Source organism: Microtus oregoni, unplaced genomic scaffold (genome assembly GCF_018167655.1).
Source record: "Microtus oregoni isolate MIOR12 unplaced genomic scaffold, Mior012 000041F_ref0000270, whole genome shotgun sequence".
In the NCBI taxonomy this organism is placed as follows: Eukaryota; Metazoa; Chordata; class Mammalia; order Rodentia; family Cricetidae; genus Microtus; species Microtus oregoni.
The window spans coordinates 16,599,013-16,616,924 of NW_024543208.1; the positions used below are offsets into that span (position 1 = coordinate 16,599,013).

A 17,912-nucleotide genomic window follows, 5' to 3' on the forward strand; every position below is an offset into this window, starting at 1 on the left:
TTAAGCCTCTGGTTATGAGATAGAGGAAATACCTACTTCTTTGGATTTTTGCAGTTTTGCAGAGGGTGTTTGTGTGTGCTTCTGTATCTAGGGATCTAGACACAGTAGGGATCTAGAAGAGACCACATTAGTGGTGGAAAATGATAAAGTTCATTGCAGGAAAGCACATGTCTAAGTTTGCCAGCTTCTCCTATCTATCTTATGGTAATAATCTGCCTCTCATCTGTGTCTTTTGATAGTGCCAGCCTCAAGTTTTATATGTCCTTCTATAGTGGCTAGCTAGCACTAAGCCCACACACCCCTCCTCTGTGTTTGGGGGGTCCAGGGTCCCGGGTGTTTGGGGGTAAGAGGAGGGCAGGGGCATTGCCCAGAGTGAACAGTAATGTTTTTCTTTTTCTGTCATCCAGGCTTCTGTTGGGCTGACCCCACGGATATGTGAGGTATAGACTCTCTCTGATGATGTACTTTCAGAGTAAGTTTCCTATGTCAGCTCCCTTCAGGGAAATCTGACCCTCTGATTTTGTGCAGGCTCTCTTCATCAGGGAAGATGACTGTGCCTCACTGCCTTCTTCCCGCAGCATAAAAGTAAGGTAAGAACTCAAGCTCTAGACCCCTAAATGTCCTAGTTCCTTGGTCTATTTGTAAAGCTCCTAGCAGTGAGACCAGGACCTGTCCTTGATGCTTAGATGGCTTTTGGGAATCTGTTTCCCATGCTGGATTTCTTCAACCAGCCTTGATGCAGATGGAGGAGCTCAGTCCTGCCTCAACTCGATGTGCCCTGCTTTGTTCAAGCCCATGGGGGCCTGCACTTTTCTGAATGGAGGCAGAGGAGGAGTGGATGGGGAAGGGGGGATGGGAGGAGGAAGGGACTTGATGCACAGGACAGAAGGAGCGGAGGGAGGGAAAACTGTAATTGATATGTAAAATAAATGGAGGGCAGAGCTGGTAACCAAGGTAGAAAACGCTGGGGCCTAAGCTTTAGTGGTTCTTAGGGATGGCGGCAGCTGCAGCAGGATCTGCAACGTCCCAGCGGTTTTTCAAGAGCTTCTCAGATGCTCTGATCGACGAGGACCCCCAGGCGGCGTTAGAGGAGCTGACTAAGGCTTTGGAACAGAATCCAGACGATGCACAGTATTACTGTCAGAGAGCTTATTGTCACATTCTTCTTGGGAAATATCGTGATGGTATTGCTGATGTAAAGAAGTCTCTTGAACTCAATCCTAACAATCCTACTGCTATCCTTAGGAAAGGGATGTGTGAATACCATGAAAAGGACTATGCTTCTGCTTTAGACACTTTTGCAGAAGGACAGAAATTAGACAGTACAGATGCAAACTTTGCTATCTGGATTAAAAGGTGCCAGGAGACTCAGAATGGATCAGAATCTGAAGTGTCTGCATCTCAGAGAACTCAGTCGAAAATCAAGTATGACTGGTATCAAACGGAATCTCAAGTAATCATTACACTTATGATCAAGAATATTCAGAAGAATGATGTAAATGTGGAATTTTCAGAAAAAGAGTTATCTGCTTTGGTAAAACTTCCTTCTGGAGAAGACTACAATTTGAAGCTGAGGTTGCTTCACCCTGTAATACCGGAGCAGAGCACGTTTAAAGTGCTTTCAACAAAGATTGAAATTAAAATGAAAAAGCCAGAGGCTGTGAGATGGGAAAAGCTAGAAGGGCACGGAGATGAGCCTACACTAAAGCAGTTCACAGCAGATGTGAGGAACCTGTACCCGTCATCATCTCATTATACCAGGAACTGGGATAAACTGGTGGGTGAGATCAAAGAGGAAGAGAAGAACGAGAAGCTGGAGGGCGATGCAGCTTTAAACAAGCTGTTTCAGCAAATCTACTCAGATGGTTCTGATGAAGTGAAACGCGCCATGAACAAATCATTTATGGAGTCTGGTGGTACAGTCTTGAGCACCAACTGGTCTGATGTAGGTAAAAGAAAAGTTGAAATCAACCCCCCTGATGATATGGAATGGAAACAGTACTAAATAAATCAGTTTGCTATCACAAAAAAAATAAAATAAATGGAAAAAAATGTTAATTAAGTTTTAAAAAATTAACTAAAAAAATGCTATCTTAGTTCCTTTCCTGTTGCTATGATTAAACGCCAAGACCAAAGCGACTGATAGAAGAAAGAGTTTATTTGGACTTAGGGTTCCACAAGGTTAGGATATATAATGGTGGGTACAGGAAGCTGAGAGCTCATATCTTAAACCATAATCATGAAGCTGAGAGAACTAGTGGGGACTGTCAGGAGGATTTTAATCTCGAAGCCTGCCCCAGTGACACACTTCTTCCAGTAAGGCTGTTCTGCTCACTGTCTTAGTTACTTTTCAGTTGCTGCAAGAGGACACTAGGACCGAGGCAACTGGAGGGTCCCTATTGCGAACAGCACTGAAATCTGTGGAGTCCTAAAGGTAAGGAAGATGTCTGTTCCAGCAGAGGATTCTGATTTGTGTGTCGACCCCTAAATAAATAACCATCTATTTGTTAGTTCTGAGCTAGTGTGGGATTTCTTTTAAGCGTCCTTCCACATAACTGAGACCCTTTTCACATAAATTTTTGATTTTATACTCAGTTTATGTGGTAAAAGATTCATTCTGAGATAATATCTTCTCTCTACATTAAAATTCCTGTAGTGGAATGTTAGGGGGGGTAACATGACCAAAATGCAGTTAAGACTCAGATCTACATGATCCACATGTGCCTTCTGTAATTTCTCTTCAATCAAAGCCAATTCTCTCTTCCAGTTGACAATACCCTGGGTCTGTTTAAGTCATTGTCACCAAGGTTTTGTTTAAATTAATCAGATCATCAGGTTTTATTCCAATAGTGTGCCATAGAAGGAAAATGTCCCCTAGCAATCTTTGGAAGTCATTAAGAGTCTGCCAATAGTCTTTCCTAATTTGCACCTTCGGGATTTTATTTTTTATAAACCTATTTTATAAGCTAAATAATTTAAGTTTATTATATTGCATTTAAATTAAAGATATTACACATAATACTGCTTCAAGGGACATTTAGTACCCCCTGTATATTATTCTGGGACGTGGACATACAACTGAGATCAAAAGAGACTTCTTTTTTTTTTTTTTTTTTTTGGTTTTTCGAGACAGGGTTTCTCTGTGGTTTTGGAGCCTGTCCTGGAACTAGCTCTTGTAGACCAGGCTGGTCTCGAACTCACAGAGATCCACCTGCCTCTGCCTCCCGAGTGCTGGGATTAAAGGCGTGCGCCATCACCGCCCGGCGAGACTTCTTATAATAAAGTGTGATAAGGCAATAAGATAGTTACGTTAGGTGGCAAAATAGATATAGTAAATACACAACTTTAAATAAGCAGCTGAGAGATGCCTCACCGAGCTACTATTTGAGCCTCGGGATTGTGTGGTCATTAGGATGAGATTGCAAATACAGTGGGCTAGCTGAGTGCTTGGTGTACAACGAGATTCCATAAATTCATAGTAACATTCTTACGAAGAATGTCTGAAATCATTAGGAGTTGGCTAGATTTCTGCACCCTCTGCCGGCCGGCCTTTTGGGGGGAAGGAGCACTTGATGAGTGCTCTCTGTCTCTTGTTGGAGCTCCTCACTGACTCTTCCCAGAGCCTGAGCCCTTTGATCTCTGTCTGCTTATCCCAGCTGAAGCACCACTTTCCAACTCTTCACTGTCTCTTAGATCACATCCTGAGCGATCCCAACAAAGGATGCCTTGTGAGGTCAGGTTGTAGTCCGACCCTTGCTAAATTGCTGTTGTCTTTTACTAGCCTTGTCTCTGGTTCTCATTTTTTCATCGCAAAGTTAAAAAGCCATACTAAACCAAGTTTCAGGCTCTACTCCGGGTGGGTTCTCACACAGAACCCAATACTAGCAGCTGGTGCCCCTAGTCCAAAATCTCCTCAAAAGCCTGGCCCATAGTCTCTAGCACAAACAGCAGTAGGTAAGAAATTAGGGTAAACCTGAACTCCCAAACTATGCAGCAAACACCTGATGTTTGCAGAATACCCATCCTCTCTCCATAGCCCCGCCTTCTTGGATCTTCTCCTGGGTCACACCCCAACACATAATCATCTGCCATGCCTCTCCCCCTTAGAACCCCTTGGTTGTGTCTTTGTGGAAGTGGAAGGTTGTAGGGCATCAATTGGTGTCTGTCATTGTGACGCGATAGGTAACAAACAAGGCCTGCCTGGTCGCCAGGGTAATGGCGCGTTCGCAGTTCCAAAGGCAGAAGCCTCAGTCTCGTCTTCCGACCCAAGGAGAGTGGTCGTGCTTCAGGGACGCGGAGGCGGAGGCGCTGAGTTTGGGATTCCAGAGTTGACGTGGCTTAGGTCGAGCGGGATTCCTGAGTTGACTTGGCTTAGGTCGAGCGGGGGGAGCCCGGCTTTGCCGGTGGCTCCCACCTGCAGGTGAGTGTGGTGGGCAGGCCTCGCTGGGAGCCCCGCATAAGCCCACAGTGCACCGCACCGCTGGCCAGGGGACACTGGAGCTCAGCCGGCCGCCCCGCCCCTCGGGGCTCCGCCTCTGTCACCTGCCCATCCTAGGTGGCAGCCCAGTTGCTGCAGCCCTATGAGGCCCAGGAGCATTTAGACACCCTGGTGGCCTGGTGGCCAGCAGGGTCCTTTCTCCTTGGGAGAGGCTCAGAGGTGGGCGAGCCGGCCAGTCCTGCGTGTTTCTAGGTGGGGTGTGTGACAAAGCCTGGCTTTGAGTCTAGAGACTCCTTTATAAATATGCTAATCACCCTCAGTGGAAAACCACACACTATATGCCTGAATCTCAACATCATATACCTTATGGACTGTACAGATATGTGTCAATAAAAATAAGAACTTAAGTTTCCTATGGGTGTCTCTAAACATAATTATTTAACAGTTTCTGTTCATTTTTCTTTACAAAACCACTTCTCATTGATAAAACACAGGTATAGAAAGGCACACTATAAAACATATAGTTACTGTAACAGATATAACTTGGTTGTCCATTCTAGAAGCCCTTCTTTATGCTTTCCTTTTAGTTTTATTATCCTTTTGGGAATCTTGCCCTTTTCACTTGCTACGTCTTCCATCTTTTGCTTACAACTGTGTGTTGAGAGACATGGGTCCTGCGGCTGTGGAGTTGGACATTCCGCAGGAGTGCACATGGGTTATGTGGTTCAGTGTGTTCCTCTGTCCTCTGCGTTTCCTGCAGATGTAGCAGGATGGGTGGCCTGAGTTTCCATGCTTTGACAAGACTCTAGAAGGTGGTTATCTTCTTTCTTTGGGAAGTTCATAATGTCTGGACTTTACTTTATCAGCTATTGACTGATCGGTATCTAGATACCTTGATCAGGGCCTGAAAATGTTAGAATAGTTGTTTTCTTTTTTTCTGAATAATTTTATGGGAAGGTAGTGCACACTCGTGCGTGCGTTCATGTTTGTGTGTGTATGTGCGTGCGTGTGTGCGTGCAGGCTAGAGGTCAGCCCTGGGTGCCCTTAGGAATCCTCCACCCTTGCCCTTTTGAGACAGGGTCTCCCTGGGACCTGTGCTGGTCAGATAAGTGAGGATGGCTGTCCAGGGAGTCTCGAGGTCTTGCCTTCACATTTTTGGTTCTAGGATTCCAAGTGTGCTGCCAGACCTGGCAATCTGTGAGCCATTCCCTCATCAGTGTGCTCGACACACTGATTAGTTAACAAACGCCAATTGGCTCTGCCCTTTGCTTGGTTTGTTGCACACCCGTGGCTACCATCTGCTTCCTCTTGAACGGACACTGCTGAAGCCAGATTTGGTGGTGGTCGTTGATTTTGACTGTTGCTACGTTAACCTGGGGGTTGATAGGAAACTTGATTGTGCAGGGACGACTTTTCTATTGTTGGGGGGCGCTGTTTGTTCTGCTCAGGTTGCCCACAGGTCTTTGCTGTTCCTCTACTTGCTTTGCTCTTATCTGGGGATCTAAGAAGCACACACATGTTCCTTCTTCCCTGTTTATTGCCATCTTCTGAGTCCATCAGTTGGTTGTTTGCTTATTCCCAAGAGCGGCATGTAAAATTTAAAGACAGAATGATCATCTGATAAGTTATATTCTAGTATGAATTTCTTTAGAAGATTTATACAGATCTCTATGGAAGATTACTGATGGTGTTCATTTCCTTTATTAAAATTAATCTTCAATGGTTGGGGTGTGGATTAGCAGTTGAGTGTCTACACAGCATGCGCAGGCCCTGAATCCTCAGCATAGGGGCTTTGGGGGTGTAGCTTTTCTGAGCACAGCCTTTTCTTTATGGGTTTAATTTTCTGTTCACTGATTTCTGCTCTGGACTTTGTCTCCTGCTCTCTGCTTGTGTAGCCTTTTGTTTTCTAATTCTGCTCAGAACAAGCGGATACTGATTTCAGTCATTTACTACTGTAAATGTCTATACTCCACATTGAATAGTGACTCTCCACTGACACCACATGGTTTGTCAGGGAAACTACATGAAAGAACGGGCTTCGGGAACACATGAGAAGGGAAATTTTGATGAGTCTTGGGGTTTTATCGAAAATCAGAAAAGGATCAATGTGGGAGAAGGAAAACTTAAGATTTTTGTTTATCAATGAAAAAACATAGGGTATTAAAAGGCAGCCCTTAAGACATCCTTGACAATGATGTCCTTGCATTTAAAGATTGTGTTCTTGCATTTTATTATTCAAACTGATCCTAGTGATGGTGCGTGCAATAAGGCACCTGAGCAGGACAGGGTGTGGCACACAGCTGGCTGCACCCAGAAGCCAGTGACAGTCCCTTCTCTCACACAGATGATATGGGTACTAACGTCTAGCTGCACCCATCTGCTTTACTTACTCTCCAGCAGCCTGTATCTGTTTTTACTGATTGTTGCGCTTTCTTTCTATTTCTCTTGCAGAGATGCTGAGCCTATTTTATGATTTAGGAAATGCAGTTTTACATGAATTGTCGGGCTATAATGCCGAACAAAATATGAAAGATCGTTTGAAAGCTGTGAGTAACTTTGTCCAGATCCAGAGTAACAAGACCTCCGTTGTGTGTTCTTCTGAGGAGAATAACTTAAGCTAGAGGGATGTGAGCAGCCTCCCTCGTGCAGTAGAAGTGATGTTTAAGAAAACCACTGCCACTCTGTAAATGATCCTGTTAGTCCGAGAGCTGTGGGGAAAGAAACCAAGTGTAGATGAGCCGGGAAAGATGGGTCTCCGCTATCTACTTAGACAGTTTACTATCAAACTGTCTTAAGAAGTTATTGTTAACCGGCGGTTGTGGCGCACGCCTTTAAACCCAGCACTGGAAAGGCAGAGGCAAGCGGATCTCTGTGAGTTCAAGGCCGGCCTGGTCTACTAGAGCTGGTTCCAGGACAGGAGCCAAAAGCTACGGAGGAAACCTTGTCTCAAAAATCAAAAAAAAAAAAAAAAAAAAAAAAAAAAAAAAAAGAGAGAGAGAGAGAGAGAGAGAGGGAGATACAAAAAAGTTATTGTTAACATCTTCCTTCTCCCCTTCCTCCTCCCTATCCTCCCTTTCCTCCTCCTTAGGGACATAACTCTTGTTCCACGGGAAAAGTGTAAAGAGTAAATTGGACTGGAACACTGTATTTGTTTATAAACCTCTGTTTATTTCTGTAAATTTGTCTGCCTTTCTTGTAGTTTCCATTGTATTTTCCAACCCTTGAGGATTCAAAAGATGTCCATGAACTTTTTCAAAGACAAGTGGCAAGCCAAAGAGTTGAGGGCTTTTGTTTTGTTTAAATAATTTTTGATAAATTATTTTAATTTAATTTAATTTGTTTGAGACAGGGTCTCGTGTATTCCAGGCTGGTCTCCAACTTGCCCTGTAGCTAGCCAAAGAATGACCTTGGACTCCTGATCTCTCAGCCTCTGCCTTCTGAGTGTTGGGTCCTAACCACACATGGGTATCGCTGTAGAGAACAGGAACCGTCAGGTATTGGGGGCGTGTGCAGTTTGCCCTGATGCTGCTGTGCCCCTGTGGCTCACAGTGGTTGTAAGTCAGCCTCGACTCCCCCTGCCCCCTGTATTATATTATCAGAAGTGTTCCTTCTGAGGGGAGTTTTTCAAGTTCTGAGCCACAGCCCTTGAGGGCACTTGTTACCTCCCAGTGCCCTGCTTAGCCTTGCCTTTCAGGGACATTGCTGTCCCTTGACTGCACTGGGGATGTGGCTCAGGAGAAGAGCACCTATGCAGTGTGGATAAGGCCCTAGGTTTAGCCCCTCCTACAGCAGGGCCACGAAAAGGAGGGGAATCTAATAGGGTTGTTTAACATCTCAAAGTTGGTTTTAAAGGCAAGTAATTTCTTTGTTTGAATTCTTTTCATCCTCTATGGTTCCTATGGCAACTCTCTTCCCCTGGCTGTGGTGGCAGGCACTAACCTTTTCCTTTTCATGTTGAAGCTTTCAGACTTTCCATGAGTCATGTTGTTAGATTTTTTTATTTTTTCCATTTTATACTCTGCATTTCACTCAGGCTTACTACTTTGCCCTCAGGCCTTAAACATGCCAGCATCTTATATCATCATTTCCTTTCCGTGTTCAATAAATGGTGTCCAGCCGTCCCAGTCCGCTCCAGCTGTCAGTCACAGCAGCCCTGTAACCACGGTGTGCCATGGTGTGCTTAGTGCAGCGTGCATGTGTGCATGTGTGTGCCTGGGGACATGGAGGACAGCAACAGAAAAGAGTATCAGAGACAAGATGAGGGTGTGTCAGATCTTTTGAAAATGGAGTAACAGGTATTTGTGGCTTCTAGGATCCAAACCCTAGTCACCATTTTTCTAGGACAAGCTTTCTTAAACTCAGCTATCTTCCCAGCCCAAAATTTATCCCTTTGTGTTAATTTTTTTCTTGATTCTGTCGTTGCTGTTTGATTTTGTTGTGGTGGTTGGTTGGTTGGTTTTATTTGTTTTTGTTTGTTTGTTTGATTCAGGGTCTGACTGTTCTGGGACTCTAAACCAGGATGGCTTCTAAGAGAGATCTTCCTGCTTCTTGCTCCTGAGTGCTTCTATCACTTTAATGAAGCTGTAATTAAATGTCTCTAAAAGGCAAACAGTGTAAAAGATAAAATATATATTGATTGTAACTCTTAAGTAAGTGACTTCAATCTGTTGCAATTTTCAGCATTATAAGAACTCAGAGGAGCTGAAAGAACTAAAACAAGTCAAGGAGAAGGAGAAAGTGATTATCAATTTACAAGCCCAACTTCACCAGGCACAGTCAGAACAAGCCGTGAAGGTAGGAGTGAGTCACCTCGGTATTATTATCTTAACAAATCATTACCAGCCAACGGATATCCACAGCAAATGCCTCTTGTAAGACAATCAGTAGCAATCTTCTATCAGCTGGTCGCTTCCTGCCTTACCTCACTCTCTCGCTTACTTCCACATCTACTCATTTATTAGAGTTTGCAAACGGGTGTGGCATTCTCGGTTGGTATTTGCACATATTCAGTGTATTCTTCATATATGGATCATGTGTTTTCAGAAACTCGTGAATTACATGATTCATAGCATTCGGTCATCTCCGATGCTTTCATTTTCTCCTTGCAGGATTCTGTTAACCTTTATTTTTGGTTGTGTATTTTTTTTAACCAATTTTGATTAATATTTTTTAGATTTATCCTTTTCTCATTTAACTCAAGGCATTCTGTTTTGTGTTTGGCTTTCTCTTCTGAAACAAGCTTTCTTTTATATCAACTTCATGAATTTTATTACTTTTTCAAACTTTTCTAACTCTAATTTTCCTTTCATGTCCTCTTCATTTTTCTTAAACATGTTTAACTATGAAATAAGTTACAGTGTCTTTCAGCATATTGTTCGGCTCCTTGTTCTTCGTGATTTTTGTTGTTGTTTTTGAAGGAAGGTCTCACAATGTAGCCCAGTTTTACCTTGAACTTGTGGCAGTCCTCCTGTCTCAGCCCCTAGAGTGCTGGATTTATAGGCATGAGCCACCATGCCTGACTTTTGAATGATATTATGTAATTGTTCATGCATCTTTTGTGTGAATGTTTTTGCTTACATGTATGTATATGCACTACATACCCCCAGAGGTCAGACAAGGACATCAGATCCCCGGGAATTGGAGTTACAGATAGCGTGGGTGCTGGTACAGAACCTGGATCTTTTCATGTGAGCAGCAAGTGCTAGTAGCGACTGAAACATTGCTAAGCCTCTATCTATACAGATCACATATGGGATTTTTTTCCTATGGATGGCCTGCATTTACCCATGATCAAAGAACAGGAAGGGTTGCATCTCTTCTAATACTAGCTGCCACCTATTCCTGCAAATACTTCTTGGTTACCTTGGATTTTTTTCACTATTCCACAGGAACATCAGATGTAGCTGTATTGCTGTCTTTTTTATCATTATTATTTTATAGTCTCTAATGCCAAGAAAATCCCAATTTTCATGGTTTGCCTTTAACTTGTTTAGTGCAAGGTTTGTAGGATAGCTCCCTACATATTGTTACTGTTGTTCATGTTTTTTTGCTCACTGTCTGATTGGTCTGTCTCTTTGCTATGTTAGCTTTCAAAGAAATTGAAAAGCGTATTGCTATTGCTTCTCTCTTCTTCTGAAAAGTTTTGGCAATTCAATGATACTTTATAAATTAGCAAATAAAATTTGTTTTGCTTTAAAGTTGAAATTACAAAAAAAATAGGGTAGGTATTCAAGGCAAATGAGAAAGTCAAAAGAACTAAAAGTTGCCAATCCCATTGCTTAAGTAAATATTTTCCCCCTTCAGTTGGGTAAGAATTCGGTTGGGATGGAGGAGTTCAGCCTGATAAAGGAGCAGCTTCAAGAAAAGGAAGAAATCATTAGCACTTTGCGCACTGAGCTCAGACAGACACAGGAAGAGCAAGCTTCACAGGTAGGATGATGGCGCCTCCATTAGGATAGAATCCATGGGGTCCAGAATGGTGCAGGTGGCAAGTCAATACCGGCATTCACTTGATGCTTGATAAATGAAAGTGTGGTAGCTAGGATATTAAAACCAAGCCTAGGAGGGTGTGGCAGAAGAAGCTACAAGTATGGTAAGTGGTTCATATCATAGTAGGAAACATCAGAAACCCTCAAAAATGCCATTTAGGTTGGTGAACTTGCCATAGCTTCATGATGACTGGTTTTATTCCTTAGGTCCAGGTACTCCATTATAATGCACACAGAGATTGTGTATCTCAGGTATGGCCTCTTGGCAGAACTCAAAGGAAACAGATAGATAAAACAAAGAAATCAAATTATTACTTCCATTCTTCTCTGATTAAAACCTTTTTAGGAAGATATATCTTAGCCTTAAAGCTACTTACTGAACATAGACTAAAGAAGTGGAGGGTATGAGGCTCATTGTTAATGACTCTAGTATGCAGCATTCTTCTTCATGGTCATTCTGAAGCCAGAGCCAGATCAGTAGAGCTCTCCCGTCAGTCTGTCCCTCCCTGACTGCCCCTCCCTCTCTCCCTTGCTTCCTGGTCTACTCATTTTTTAGAGTTTGCATGTGTGTGTGTGTGGCCTTCTTGGTTGGTATTTGCACATACTTAGTGTATTCTTCATGTATAAATCGTGTGTTTTCAGAAACTGTTGAATTACATGATGCATAGCATTCAGTCAGCAGCGATACTTCTATTTTTTCCTTGCAGGTTTCTGTTAACCTTTATTTTTGGTTGTGTATTTTTTTCCCAATTATGATTAATATTTTTTTGATTTATCCGTTTTCTTATTTAACTCTAGGCATTCTGTTTTGTGTTTGACTTTCTCTTCTGAAACGAGTATTCTTTTATATGCACTTCAGGAATTTTATTACTTATTAAAACTTTTCTAACTCTAATTTTCCTTTCATGTCGTCTTCAATTTTCTTAAACATGTTTAACTATGAAATAAGTTACAGTGTCTTCAGCATATATTTCTGCTCCATATTCTTCGTGATTTTGGTTGTTGTTTGGAAGGAAGGTCTCACAATGTAGCCCAGTTTTACCTTGAACTTGTGGCAGTCCTCCTGTCTCAGCCTCTAGAGTGCTGGAATTATAGGCATGAGCCACCATGCCTGACTTTTGAATGATATTATGTAATTGTTCATGCATCTTTTGTGTGAATGTTTTTGCTTACATGTATGTATATGCACTACATACCCACAGAGGTCAGACGAGGACATCAGATCCCCGGGAATTGGAGTTACAGATAGCGTGGGTGCTGGTACAGAACCTGGATCTTTTCATGTGAGCAGCAAGTGCTAGTAGCAACTGAAACATTGTTAAGCCTCTATCTATACAGATCGCTTATGGGATTTTTTTCTTATGGATGGCCTGCATTTACCCATGATCAAAGAACAGGAAGTGTTGCATCTCTTCTAATACTAGCTGCCACCTATTCCTGCAAATGCTTCTTGGTTACCTTGGATTTTTCCCTATTCCACAGGAACATCAGATGTAGCTCTATTGCTGTCTTTTTTATCATTATTATTTTATTGTCTCTAATGCCAAGAACATCCCAATTTTTCTGGTTTGCCCTTAACTTGTTTAGTGTAAGGTTTGTAGGATGGCTTTTACATATTGTTACAGTTTTCCATGTTTTTCTGCTCACTGTCTATTTGGTCTGTTTCTTTGCTCCGTTACCTTTCAAAGCAATTGAAAAGCGTATTGCTATAGCTTCTGTCTTCTGAAAACTTTTGGCAATTCAATGATACTTTATAAATTAGCAAATAAAATTTTTTTTGCATTAAAGAGGAAATTAGAAAAAAATAGGGTAGGTATTCAAGGCAAATGAGAAAGTCAAAAGAACTAAACGTTGCCAATCCCATTGCTTAAGTAAATATTTTCCTCTTCAGGTGGATGAGAAATCGGCCATTATGGAGGAGTTTATCCTGATAAAGCAGCAGCTTCAAGAAAATAAAGAACTCATTACCACTTTCCGGACTGAGCTCAGGCAGACACAGGAGGAAGAGCAAGCTTCACAGGTAGGATGATGGCGCCTCCATTAGGATAATATCCATGGGGTCCAGAATGGTGCAGGAGGCAAGTCAATCCTGGTAGTCACTTGAAAAGAGTGGTAGGTGAAAGTATGTTAGCTGGGATATTAACGTCAAGGCTAGGAGGGTGTGGCAGAAGAAGCTACAAGTATGGTAAGTGGTTCATATCTTAGTAGGAAACATCAGAACCCCTCAAAAATGCCATTTAGGTTGGTGAACTTACCGTGGCTTTATGATGACTGTTTTTATTCCTTGGGTCAAGATACTCCATTTTAATAGCACTCAGAGATTCTGTATCTCAGGAACAGGCTCATGGCTGAACTGAAAGGAAACGGATAGATACAACCAAAGAAATCAAATCATTATCTCCATTCTTTTCTGATTAAAATCTTGTTAGGAAGATATATCTTAGCCTTAAAGCTACTTACTGAACATAGACTAAGGAAGTGGAGGGTAAGAGGCTCATTGCTAATGACTCTAGTATGCAGCGTTCTTTTTCATGGTCATTCCGAAGCCAGAGCCAGATCAGTAGCTCTCTCCCGTCAGTCTGTCCCTCCCTCTCTGCCCCCCCTCTTTCCCTTGCTTCAATGTCTACTCATTTATTAGAGTTTGCATGTGTGTGTGTGTCAATCTTGGTTGGTATTTGCACATACTCAGTGTATTCTTCATGTATTAATCGTGTGATTTCAGAAACTCTTGAATTACATGATGCATTGTATTCGGTCAGCTATGATGCTTTCATTTTTTCCTTGCAGGTTTCTGTTAACCTTCATTTTTGCATGTGTATTTCTTTTTTACCAATTATGGTTAATATTTTTTGATTTACCTGTTTTCTTATTTAACTCTAGGAATTCTGTTTTGTGTTTGGCTTTCTCTTCTGAAACGAGTTTTCTTTTACATCAACTTCATGAATTTTATTAATTTTTCAAACTTTTCTAACTCTAATTTTCCTTTCATGTCTTCTTCATTTTTCTTAAACATGTTTAACGATGAAATAAGTTACAGTGTCTTTAAGCATATTTTTCTGCTCCTTATTCTTCGTGATTTTTGTTGTTGTTTTTGAAGGAAGGTCTCACAATGTAGCCCAGTTTTACCTTGAACTTGTGGCAGTCCTCCTGTCTCAGCCTCTTGAGTGCTGGAATTATAGTCATGAGCCACCATGCCTGACTTTTGAATGATATTATGTAATTGTTCATGCATCTTTTGTGTGAATGTTTGTGTTTACATGTATGTATATGCACTACATACCCCCAGAGGTCAGACGAGGACATCAGATCCCCTGGAACTGGAGTTACAGATAGCGTGGGTGCTGTGATGGAACCCGGATCTTTTCACAAGAGCAGCATGTGCTAGTTGCCACTGAACCATTGCTAAAGGTCTATACAGATCGCATTTGGGTTTTTTTTTTCCTGTGGATGGCCTGCATTTACCCATGATCAAAGAACAGGAAGTGTTGCATCTCTTCTAATACTAGCTGCCACCTATTCCTACAAATACTTCTTGGTTCCCTTGGATTTTTTCCTATTCCACAGGAACATCAGATGTAGCTCTATTGCTGTCTTTTTTATCATTATTATTTTATAGTCTCTAATGCCAAGAAAATCCCAATTTTTCTGGTTTGCCCTTAACTTGTTTAGTGCAAGGTTTGTAGGATAGTTTTTACTTATTGTTACTGATTTCCATGTTTTTCTGCTGACTCTCTATTTGGTCTGTCTCTTTGCTATGTTAGCTTTCAACGAAATTGAAAAGCGTATTGCTATTGCTTCTGTCATCTTCTGAAAGGTTTTGGCAATTCAATAATACTTTATGAATTAGCAAATAAAATTCTTTTTGCATTAAAGTGGAAATTAGAAAAAAATAGGGTAGGTATTCAAGGCAAATGAGAAAGTCAAAAGAACTAAAAGTTGCCAATCCCATTGATTAAGTAAATATTTTCCCCTTCATTTGGATAAGAAATCGGCCCTTATGGAGGAGTTTGTCCTGATGAAGCAGCAGCTTCAAGAAAATGAAGAACTCATTCGCACTTTCCGGACTGAGCTCAGGCAGACAAAGGAAGAGCAAGCTGCACAGGTAGGATGATGGCGTCTCCATTAGGATAGTATCCATGGGGTCCAGAATGGTGCAGGTGGCAAGTCAATCCCGGCAGTCACTTGAAAAGCTTGGTAGATGAAAGTATGGTAGGTAGGATATTAAAGCCAAGCCTAGTAGGATGTGGCAGAAGAAGCTACAAGTATGGTAAGTGGTTCATATCTTATTAGGAAACATCAGAAACCCTCAAAAATGCCATTTAGGTTGGTGAACTTGCCATAGCTTTATGATGACTGTTTTTATTCCTTGGGTCAAGATACTCCATTTTAATCGCACACAGAGATTCTGTATCTCAGGAACGGGCTCATGGCAGAATCCAAAGGAAACGGATAGATACTACAAAAGAAATCCAATCATTACCTCCATTCTTTTCTGATTAAAATCTTGTTAGGAAGATATATCTTAGCCTTAAAGCTACTTACTGAACATAGACTAAAGAAGTGGAGGGTATGAGGCTCATTGCTAATGACTCTAGTATGCAGCGTTCTTCTACATGGTCATTCTGAAGCCAGAGCCAGATCAGTAGCTCTCTCCAGTCAGTCTGTCCCTCCCTGCCTGCCCCTCCCGCTCTCCCTTTCTTCCTGGTCTACTCATTTATTAGAGTTTGCATGTGTGTGTGTGTGGCGTTCTTGGTTGGTATTTGCACATACTCAGTGTATTCTTCATGTATGGATCGTGTATTTGCAGAAACTCTTGAATTACATGATGCATAGCATTCGGTCAGCTCCGATGCTTTCATTTTTTTCCTTGCAGGTTTCTGTTAACCTTTACTTTTGGTTGTGTGTTTTCTTTTTACCAATTGTGATTAATATTTTTTTGATTTATTCTTTTTCTTATTTAACTCAAGGCATTCTGTTTTGTGTTTGACTTTCTCTTCTGAAACGAGCTTTCTCTTATATCAACTTCATGAATTTTATTAATTTTTCAAACTTTTCTAACTCTAATTTACCTTTCATGTCCTCTTCATATTTCCTAAACATGTTTAACGATGAAATAAGTTACAGTGTCTTTCAGCATATTTTTCTGCTCCTTATTCTTCGTGATTTTTGTTGTTGTTTTTGAAGGAAGCTCTCACAATATAGCCCAGTTTTACCTTGAACTTGTGGCAGTCCTCCTGTCTCAGCCTCTTGAGTGCTGGAATTATAGGCATGAGCCACCATGCCTGATTTTTGAATGATATTATGTAATTGTTCATGCATCTTTTGTGTGAATGTTTGTGCTTACATGTATGTATATGCACTACATACCCCCAGAGGTCAGACGAGGACATCAGATCCCCTGGAACTGGAGTTACAGATAGCGTGGGTGCTGTGATGGAACCTGGATCTTTTCACAAGAGCAGCAAGTGCTAGTTGCCACTGCACCATTGCTAAACGTCTATACAGATCTCATTTGGGTTTTTTTTTCCTGTGGATGGCCTGCATTTACCCATGATCAAAGAATGGGAAGTGTTGCATCTCTTCTAAAACTAGCTGCCACCTTTCCTACAAATACTTCTTGGTTACCTTGGATTTTTTCCTATTCCACAGGAACATCAGATGTAGCTCTATTGCTGTCTTTTTTATCATTATTATTTTATAGTCTCTAATGCCAAGAAAATCCCAATTTTTCTGGTTTGCCCTTTACTTGTTTAGTGCAAGTTTTGTAGGATAGTTTTTACTTATTGTTACTGATTTCCATGTTTTTCTGCTCACTGTCTATTTGGTCTGTCTCTTTGCTATGTTAGCTTTCAACGAAATTGAAAAGCGTATTGCTATTGCTTCTGTCTTCTTCTGAAAAGTTTTGGCAATTCAATGATACTTTATGAATTCTCAAATAAAATTCTTTTTGCATTAAAGTGGAAATTAGTATAAAATAGGGTAGGTATTCAAGGCAAATGAGAAAGTCAAAAGAACTAAAAGTTGCCAATCCCATTGATTAAGTAAATATTTTCCCCTTCATTTGGATAAGAAATCGGCCCTTATGGAGGAGTTTGTCCTGATGAAGCAGCAGCTTCAAGAAAATGAAGAACTCATTCGCACTTTCCGGACTGAGCTCAGGCAGACAAAGGAAGAGCAAGCTGCACAGGTAGGATGATGGCGTCTCCATTAGGATAGTATCCATGGGGTCCAGAATGGTGCAGGTGGCAAGTCAATCCCGGCAGTCACTTGAAAAGCTTGGTAGATGAAAGTATGGTAGGTAGGATATTAAAGCCAAGCCTAGTAGGATGTGGCAGAAGAAGCTACAAGTATGGTAAGTGGTTCATATCTTATTAGGAAACATCAGAAACCCTCAAAAATGCCATTTAGGTTGGTGAACTTGCCATAGCTTTATGATGACTGTTTTTATTCCTTGGGTCAAGATACTCCATTTTAATCGCACACAGAGATTCTGTATCTCAGGAACGGGCTCATGGCAGAATCCAAAGGAAACGGATAGATACTACAAAAGAAATCCAATCATTACCTCCATTCTTTTCTGATTAAAATCTTGTTAGGAAGATATATCTTAGCCTTAAAGCTACTTACTGAACATAGACTAAAGAAGTGGAGGGTATGAGGCTCATTGCTAATGACTCTAGTATGCAGCGTTCTTCTACATGGTCATTCTGAAGCCAGAGCCAGATCAGTAGCTCTCTCCAGTCAGTCTGTCCCTCCCTGCCTGCCCCTCCCGCTCTCCCTTTCTTCCTGGTCTACTCATTTATTAGAGTTTGCATGTGTGTGTGTGTGGCGTTCTTGGTTGGAATTTGCACATACTCAGTGTATTCTTCATGTATGGATCGTGTATTTGCAGAAACTCTTGAATTACATGATGCATAGCATTCGGTCAGCTCCGATGCTTTCATTTTTTTCCTTGCAGGTTTCTGTTAACCTTTACTTTTGGTTGT

The 17,912-nt window shown here is 41.5% G+C and overlaps 1 protein-coding gene and 1 long non-coding RNA gene across 2 annotated transcripts; both read left to right on the plus strand.

Annotated features, from left to right (window-relative positions):
- Positions 1 to 551: 551 nt before the first annotated feature.
- LOC121433848 lies at positions 552 to 6,921 on the plus strand. Its single transcript, XR_005972368.1, has 3 exons — positions 552 to 590; positions 2,355 to 2,434; positions 6,890 to 6,921. It is a non-coding gene; the product is annotated as an uncharacterized LOC121433848 (long non-coding RNA).
- Positions 950 to 2,021, plus strand: LOC121433847 (protein SGT1 homolog). Its single transcript, XM_041632504.1, has one exon. The coding sequence runs from the start codon at positions 995 to 997 to the stop codon at positions 2,003 to 2,005; it is 1,011 nt and encodes a 336-aa protein (XP_041488438.1). The 5' UTR covers positions 950 to 994; the 3' UTR covers positions 2,006 to 2,021.
- Positions 6,922 to 17,912: the final 10,991 nt, after the last annotated feature.

Coding starts and splice junctions, on each gene's coding strand:
- LOC121433847 (XM_041632504.1), top strand. CDS start 995: ATGGCGGCAGCTGCAGCAGGATCTGCAACGTCCCAGCGGTTTTTCAAG.